General features: G+C 39.6%; 1 protein-coding gene across 1 annotated transcript in view; it reads right to left on the bottom strand.

The window, feature by feature from the left end:
- Positions 1-487: 487 nt before the first annotated feature.
- LOC126188476 (peroxidase-like) overlaps positions 488-8,826 on the bottom strand; it is a 181,742-nt gene continuing 173,403 nt past the window's right edge. The window contains exons 16-17 of the mRNA XM_049930083.1: positions 1,948-2,053; positions 488-1,392 (exon numbers count right to left, since the gene is read on the bottom strand). Of these exons, the coding sequence (XP_049786040.1) occupies positions 1,311-1,392; positions 1,948-2,053 (188 nt within the window). The 3' untranslated portion in view covers positions 488-1,310. The remainder of the gene's footprint in view (positions 1,393-1,947; positions 2,054-8,826) is intronic.

Raw genomic sequence — 8,826 nt, 5'->3', positions numbered from 1 at the left:
AAATCCTGCAAACTGTTGAATGGTACATGCTTTCTGAAGTAATGGAGGTTTCAATTTTTCGGTATTTCACAGTGAATTTGGATTTCTGTAGCCATTAATTGCTTTAAAATTCATGCATTTTCATTTCAAAACATTCTATTGCATAACGCATCATATTATAATATTGTACACTTACAGAACACATTTGAGTGCATAACTTGTGTGTCATATCAATTCAGTGTTGTTTTCAAGATGGTTTTACGTAAATGTTAGTAAAAAGCAAATCGCATATGTTTATGTTATATTGTTCTCACACAGTAGCTTTCCTGCACCACCATCATTGCCATTAATTTTCAACATTTCATTTAAATGTTCACTGTCATCTTTCTACTGGTCTCCGTTATACTTTTTCTGTAAACATTACACACATTCACCAATTTTCTGATCTTACCATAAAACTTGCATAGTATAGTTACAGAATATATTTGTATTGCATAATATATTAATATAATGTATTAGCAGTTTTATATTTTCTCTGACAAACAGGAGAATAAGTACATATTATGGCACAGAACGTGATCAACTTTTGTTTTCTACAGACGAAACTATACATAAACATTAAAGAGAAATTTTGAATCATGCTCCACTCTTGATTTGTCTCATTATATATACTCTCTTTGGTGCATTTTAAAATGTGTAAGAGGATACAGACTAGTTAAATTTTGTATGTAATTTCCATACTACACTAGTTGCCACAAGGAAATGTGCATACAATTAGTGCCAGTTTCACAAATTTTCTATGAAAGCTGAATTATAGTTTCTAGTTTGTCCCAAACAGAAATATAAATACTTTGGCATACATTGTGATAACTTGATTCAGATTTCTAAGGCAGTTTTGCAGAAAGCTGCCTCTAACAACGCTAGCTTTGATTTCTAATGTTTTAACATAAAAAACTACTGAATTTTCGTAATAATAAATTAAATTGCTATGTGTAAATTCAAATCTGCAGGATTTCTGCGTTTCTGAACTGTATATTAATCTTAACAGACGCACGCACGCACACACACACAAACACACACACACACACACACACACACACACACACACACACACACACAAATAAACAGACAAGACATTCTGCACTAGATGCTAATAGAAATATGTTGTGATTTATTCAGTTGTTCATGACTGGAAAGAAAAGCATTGTGGAAAACTGTACATTCAAAAGAATGTCATTTATTTGGAAACATGCTAAACATTCGAATTGTGGCAGTACTCGTATGTCCTTACAGCAATCCCACTTTCCTTGAAGTGTTACACAAAGCAGATTTCACACAGGTACTGGTTCGTCCCTCCAGTGTCTGAGGTCGACTCGAGGTATTGACTGACTCGTGCAGCTGACTCTTTGGTTCCTGAAATTAGAAGAAATATTTTCGTTATTTATTTTACTTACATATTCAGAGAAATTGTTGTAAGGTTTGGTGTAGGGGTCTAACAAATAAATTTTACCACTAAATCATCAAAGCATCTTCGGATTTCCACAGTGGGCCTGCGGTTTTGCTGGTAATTCATAATAGTTGCATTGTTGTATTTACGAGTGATGCATTACAAAAGTTTGCGATTATGTTTTTACTCCAGATTGTAAACAAAACATTTTCGAATAATCAGAAATGCAGCATTATCTTATATGGACTATATTAGTAATTCACCAGAAAATAAGAACATGCCGTGGGAAGAACTTTCTATTATTAGCTAGAATGGGTGTCAATGGACTCTTAAGTGACAATAATTTTTTAGAGTGCAAATAATTTTTAAGTGAACAGTGTGCTCCTTATACACAAAGGCCTAACGGATAAAGATTGTGTACTTACAACAGCCAGGAATCACATAGCTGACTTTGAACTGTATGCGGAGAAAGATTCCGCTGTAACGAACCATAATTAAGTACAAATGTATCAGCAACTTACAAGAATGAAGCTTGGACGAATACTAGCGGCTGCACTTGGGCCAGGTCATTCGTATTGTCGCACAACACTCTCGCTAAACTTGTCTTCCTGATGCTGTCCAGTTGTGCTGAAACGATAATGAAACCGAGTTATAAGCACTATGATAATAATGAAAACCAGAGGATTACACTATTGGATTTTCCCGTAACTGCAAGATATGCAATTGCTTCTAGTAGCACACAGAAACTGTTAACAGACTAACATGATTCAAATATATCAAATATATAGACCTGATACAATTAAAGCTGAGACTTATGAGTCTCAACTTTATGAATTAAAATTTGTGCAACAGCCGGGACTTGAACCTGGATCTGATTGCTTACTATGGAGGAGTGCTAGTCTTTACAACACAGTAACAGTGTAGGTAACATAGCAGCACGAACTACCCTAGTCCAAGGTCTCCCTAACACAAATTTCAATTCACATCTTCAGCTTACTTTAATTCATTTCTTCAGCTTACAACATTATCGTAGACAAGGTTGAGACTCATATGCCTAAAAAAAAAAAAAAAAATTATATCTGATCTAAAGATCACGTACGCCAGGAGGTACAGGCGGGATTTCCCCATTACGTCCAAAGTTGGGGTGCTACTCCAATACAGGAGAGCCTCGGCAATAGTGACGATGTAAGAAGCGGAAAATAATAAAGATGTGAACTGAAGTTTGTGTTAGGGAGAGCACTGGAGTAGGATAATCCATGCAGCTGTGTTACCTATTTTGCTGGCTCACACGCCTCGTAAACAACGAAACATTTGTTCAAGTCACGGTTGTGGCACAAATTTTGGTTAATTTCTTCAGCTTCCAGCATTATCATCATGGTTCAAATGTCTTTATTAATAAAGCATGCAGTTTATTTTTATGTGTTTGGACCCACGATTAATTTATGAAAAACGAGCTATGAAGCGAGATCCATCGAAGCAACCAGACGCCCGAACTGTTGACTGGGGTTATTTGGGTCCCCAGTTTACCTGTCTTTTTATATAAGGCAAGAAAACGATTGATATTGGCAGAGAGAAAAACAACAAATTTAAAAAGATATTAAACAAAACACATTACATCTCTTACTTTGGTACCATGAAATAAAAGTGGGCCAATTCCGTCCACACTCAGGGCTTCTTTGACCCACTCAGTCATTTCTTCAGAAATAAAGCGGTAAAATGATGTTAGGACAAAGCAAACTCAATGAGTATCTCTAGATTCGACGTTCAAGGGCACAGAATAAATTAAAACACTATATTTTGAAGGTAGGAACATGGAATATTGAACTTCATTCAGAAGGTGATACAGTGAATATACAAATGTAGTATATTTCACAAGTAAGCTAATTCATTTTCAAGTCATGTGTTGCACTATAGCAATTATTTACGAAGAGAATATATTGCATGTTAAGGCTACTGTACAATATGAGTTCGAACCTTATTACATTAATTACTGAAGCTCTGGTACCTGAAAATAGCCACGTTTTGTTAGTCGTGTTGGACTGATAATTCTTACCGAATCCTCCATCTTATTGTTCTGTCCTTTTGCAGTAGCACTTTAGCACCCTCATCACTCACCTCTTTCCCAATTCCGGAATATTCGTCTTTGTCGCAAAAAAAACTGAAGCATATTGCGCGGATCGGCCGCGTGGTTTGAGGCGCCATGTAACGGATTGCGGGGCCCCTCCCACCGAAGGTTCGAGTCCTCCCACGGACATGGGTGTGTGTGTTGTTCTTAGTATAAGTTAGTTTAAGTGGTGTGCAAGTCTAGGGACCGATGACCTCAGCAGTTTGGTCCCTTACGAATTCACACACACACACACACACACACACACACACATACGTACATATTGCCCAACTGCTAATTTATCTTTCAACATTTTGTGGTGTTGGACATAATCTTGTACATCAGAATAACTTCCAGAAGCTGTATTATATTCTAGCACAACTTCATCTTTATTTTGGGGTTACTTCGGACAGAGCAATTGGACAGGGCAATAGTAACCCCATATTTTGCAAAAATGTGCACCATTTTACAGAAATGTTAAATATTTTATCTGAATTGTATTTCACACAAACGAACGTTTCTCATTACCTAACACAAACAGAATGCAAAATTACGTCCACCACACTTTCAGTTTAACTGATGTGGCCCTCCAGGCAGAAATTATTGGGGTGTAATAGTTGTTGAACTATTTACGATTAACATTGAGTCCAGTGCTGCCAACACAGTATTACTTCACGGAACTCACGACTTTCTAGATCTTTCTTCGCACATTGTGAATGCATCCTGCCTTGTTTACTCCATGCTAATGAATTAATTTTAGCGTGAAAAAAATTTGAAACTTTTTCCGACCAGTGGGCAAAAGTTACCTGCAAAGGGCCAAAGTAACCCCAGCTTACTGAATGTTAAAAGTAAATGGGCTGCATAGCCATGATGAGTAAAGATTGTAGTGTTGCGTGGTTCCTCTGAGGTCTACGACGGACTCCACCAAAACAAGTACGAGGCGTGTGCTTTAAGTAAGGTTCGTTTTGTTGTAGGCACTAGTAGTTCGCGCGCATACCGCAACGAGCGCGTGCATCGTGTACCGGCACGCCTCGGAAACAACTGTGTTCAGTTTCAGCTCTGTAGCTAATCTGTACGGGTTCTGTTGTGTGCTTTCAAAATGTTTAATAAGACTATCAACTCGCCCGCCACGTGTGAGGTTCGCTCAGTGATACAGTTTTTGTCAGCAAGGAACCTGTCTGCTGCAGAAATTCAGCGAGAGCTCTGCGAAGTGTACGGTAATACTGTTATGAGTGAAAGCAAAGTGCGTAAGTGGGTACGAGAATTCAAAGATGGCCCTGACAACGTCCATGATGAGGACCGCTCCGGTCGCCCTTCTTTGATTACAGACGGTATCCTGTGCTGCAGATGGCGCTAGCAGTGTTTGCCGGCATGCAAAAGGATGCTTCTTACTGGTTACTGTAAAAACTGTAGTGAATAACATTTCAGTTTCTGGAAGAAGTGGATGAGAAAAGCTCTGATAAAAGGTCTGGGTTTAAAAAATTAAAAAAAATACCTGTTGTTTCCCACGAGAACAATGCATCTGTCTGTGAATGTGCTGCGATAAAAAGCTGAGTAATCCGAAGTAAGAAACATTAGAAAATTCATACTATTCGCCAGTTTAGCTCATTCTTACTTCCGGCTAGGAAATGTTTCAAGCCCAACAAAGATGTCATTGCAATTCTAGATGGGAAATAAGTGGATTTTTACCTTAAAAACACAGTATCATTTGTCATGCTGAGATAAGATCTCCTTACTACGTAATTACCACTAACATGAAAATAAGTCCACTCTTAGGTTGAAACATTCGTAGACTATTGTAGTCAACCAGCGTCAAGTGAATTACATTGAGGCGACAAAAGTCATGCCATACCTCCTAATATCGAGTCAGACCTCCTTTTGCCCAGCATAGTGCAACAGTTCGACGTGCCATGGACTCAATAAGTCGCTGGAAGCCCACTGCAGAAATATTGAGCCACCCTTTCTCTACAGCCATTCATAATTGCGGAAGCGTTGCTAGAGCAGGAGTTAGTGCACGAACTAACCTCTCGATTATGTCTCATAAAAGTTCGATGGGATTCATGGCAGGTGATGTGGATGGCCAGATCATTAGCTTGAACTGTTCAGACTGTTGCTCAAACCAATTCCGAACAGTTGCGGCCTGGTGACATAGCACATAGTCATCCGTAAAAATTGCATCGTTGTTTGGGAACATTAAGTTTATGAATGGCTACAAACATTCTCCAAGCAGCTGAACATGCCATTTCAAGTTAATGGCCCGGTCAGTTGGACCAGAGTACCCAGTCCATTTCCATATAAACACAGTCCACACCGTTATGGAGTCACCACCAACTTGCACGGTCTTATTGACAACGTGGGCCATGGCTTCGTTGGGTCTGTGCCACACTCTAAATCTACCTTCAGCTCTTACCAACTGAAACTTGGACTTATCTGATTAAGTACACGTTTTTCCAGTCGACTAGGGTCCAATCGATATGGTCACTAGCCCACGAGCGGTGCTGCAGACGATGTCGGGGTGTTAGCAAAGGCACTTGCGTCAGTCGTCTGTTCCAACTTTCACCGCACTTTCTTATCGGATATGATCGTCGTAAGTCCCGTATTAGGTTATGCAATTATTTCAGGCAGTGTTGTTTGTCTATTAGCAATGACAGCGCAAACGCCGCTGCTCTCGGTCGTTAAGTGAAGGCCACTGTGTTATCTGTGGTGAGAGGTAATGCCTAAAATTTGGTATTCTCAGCACACTATTGACACTGGATTTTGGAATATTGAATATCCTAACGATTTCCAAACTGGACTGTCCCATGTGTCTAGCTCCAACTACAATTCCGCGTTCGAAGTCTGTTAGTTCCTATCAAGCAGCGGAAACTTTTTCACATGAATCACCTGAATACAAATGACAGCTCCATCAGTGCACTACCCTTTTGTTCTTTGTGTACGCGATACTACCGTCATTTGCATATGTGCATATCGCAGGCTCATGACTTTTGTCGCCTCAATGTATACAACTATCTAGTACTTGTGGTAATCATGTAACTTAACTTCATGACACACAAGTGTCTAGTAATACATTATGTGATATTATTAACATATATGTGTTATTAAGTTCTGTTAAAAAATTCACTGCTCAAGCAGAAAAAGTTCTCTTGGTGCAATTCCAAGGGAAAGGCTTTAACCAAGCTTTGCCATCAACGGTGACGTCGACAAAATGTGACACAGATTAAAAGACAGAAAATACGAGTTTTATATCAGATAAATTATTAGGAAACGGAACAGATCCCTCAAGGTACACTAAACACATCACAACACTGCTGCGGGACCAACCAAAAATAAATAAATAAATAAAATTAAATTAAAAAATTAAAACAACACGGACTTAAAAGAATGCAAAACTTTCGAGACTGGCCACTGTTAACAGATGCCTGAAACTTAGCGGGGACTTCAAGGCGAAATGCTTTTAATAGCTTCCGTAATGAAACTTTGTTTCATAATCTGGGAGAAAATCCAAAGAGGTCGTATGTTTAGTGAACCAGTGGCAAGACACAATCAATACCTTCGCTATGTGTTACCAATGGTAACGTTACAGACGACCACGCCACTGAAATGGAATAATTAAATGCGATTTTTTGTCATAGAAGATGCAATAAACATTTTAGAATTCGAACCAAGAAAAGCTGCCAACATGAACAGCTTTGAAGCAGACATCCTTGGGGTAGTGAAGCAACTTTTCACTTCGCAATGGCAAATCTTCCAGTACAGGTTGTATACCATTTGCGTTCCTTTCGAAGTATACTGATGATATAGCTCTTTATGTTTAGCAATTATGTGGAAGCGCTCTCTCGACGAAAGATCCGACTTGAAGAATGGAAAATTGCTGAGGTCACACCAATAAACAAGAAAGAAAATACAAGTAATCCGTTGAATAATAGACGCGCATGACTGACATGATTTTCGGTACAACTATGGAATGTATACAGTGTTAAAACATTAAAGAAACACCTCCAAGAAAACGGTCTGTTGACACATGGATTCAGAAAATATCGTTCTCGGTGGTTGCTGTCACAGTCCGTCCAACTCTTTGTCACGCAGGTCAGATGTTCCCGCCTCAACATCTTTAAACTTACTCGCCCAACGACGCACAGTACTCACATCAATACAATCACCATAAACTACTTTCATTCTCTGATGAATCTCCTTTTGGATGACACCTTCCGCTGTCAAGAATTCAATGACTGAACGTTGCTTAAATCGCGTTGACCGACCGTCTGCGCAGGGTTCCATACTTTACTCTGTAACAACACAACCGTTCAATGCTAAGGCTTCCCGCCAACTGGAGCTTTAGAGAAGTGGCTACGGAACTAGCCAGTACCTGCCGCATACCAATGCTGCCAACTGTTGATGAGTTACGAAGGTGGAGGCATTACTTTTCAGTCAACCTTCGTACATGATACATCATACAAACTTAAATCTGTCGATTAACAAAGTACCTAGGGATTATCAATACGAAAAATTTAAATTGGAACTATCACACAGAAAACGTCGTGGGAAGGCGAACCAAGACTGCATTTTATTGCCAGAAGATGCAACGAACCAGGAAGTAATGAACCGCATTTCTTCTTCAACAGTTCTTTATTGAACATAATGAGAATTACACACACGAAGGACGGTGTTTTATCTACACACCCTATTTTTCCACATAATCAACATCCCGTTCTATCGCCTTCCTCCAGAGCTAAACAAGGGCATATATATCCAGTCGGTACCAATCCTTGTGCTGGTGGCGGAATCACCCCCTCATCGTCCTCAAAATGTCTCCCACGAATGGCATCGTTTAATGGCCCAAACACCAGCTCACTGCAACATGTCAGGTGTGACAGCCGTGGATGGTCTCCCCGACCGCGGCAAATCGTGGAGCTCCGCCTTCTGGCCTTCTGGTGACCTCACCATCCGTGCCCAGCGACTAACTGTACTTCTGTCCACAACAGATGCTCCATAGAGTTTGCACAACCGTTTGTGAATATTTCCCATACTATCTGGGGAACTCTCGTATTAAGGAATAAATATTCTGAAAAGCGGTACTTGGTATTCCTGTTATTTGTCAAGTCCTGTGCAAGATTTTCTAGAATTAATAACAGTAGGAAAATGTTAGTATACCTTGAGCTGTTACTTAAAAATATGGCATCATGGAATAAAAATCCAGCGTTTGTATGTCGTCTATGCCTCACGTCTTCGCTTAGCCAAGAACACGAAACGAAACGAAACTTCGCGATCAGGCTACGCGATCTCGAATGCCAGCTGC

Source organism: Schistocerca cancellata, chromosome 1, assembly GCF_023864275.1.
Source record: "Schistocerca cancellata isolate TAMUIC-IGC-003103 chromosome 1, iqSchCanc2.1, whole genome shotgun sequence".
Lineage (NCBI taxonomy): Eukaryota > Metazoa > Arthropoda > Insecta > Orthoptera > Acrididae > Schistocerca > Schistocerca cancellata.
This window is presented reverse-complemented; position numbering and strand designations above follow the sequence as displayed.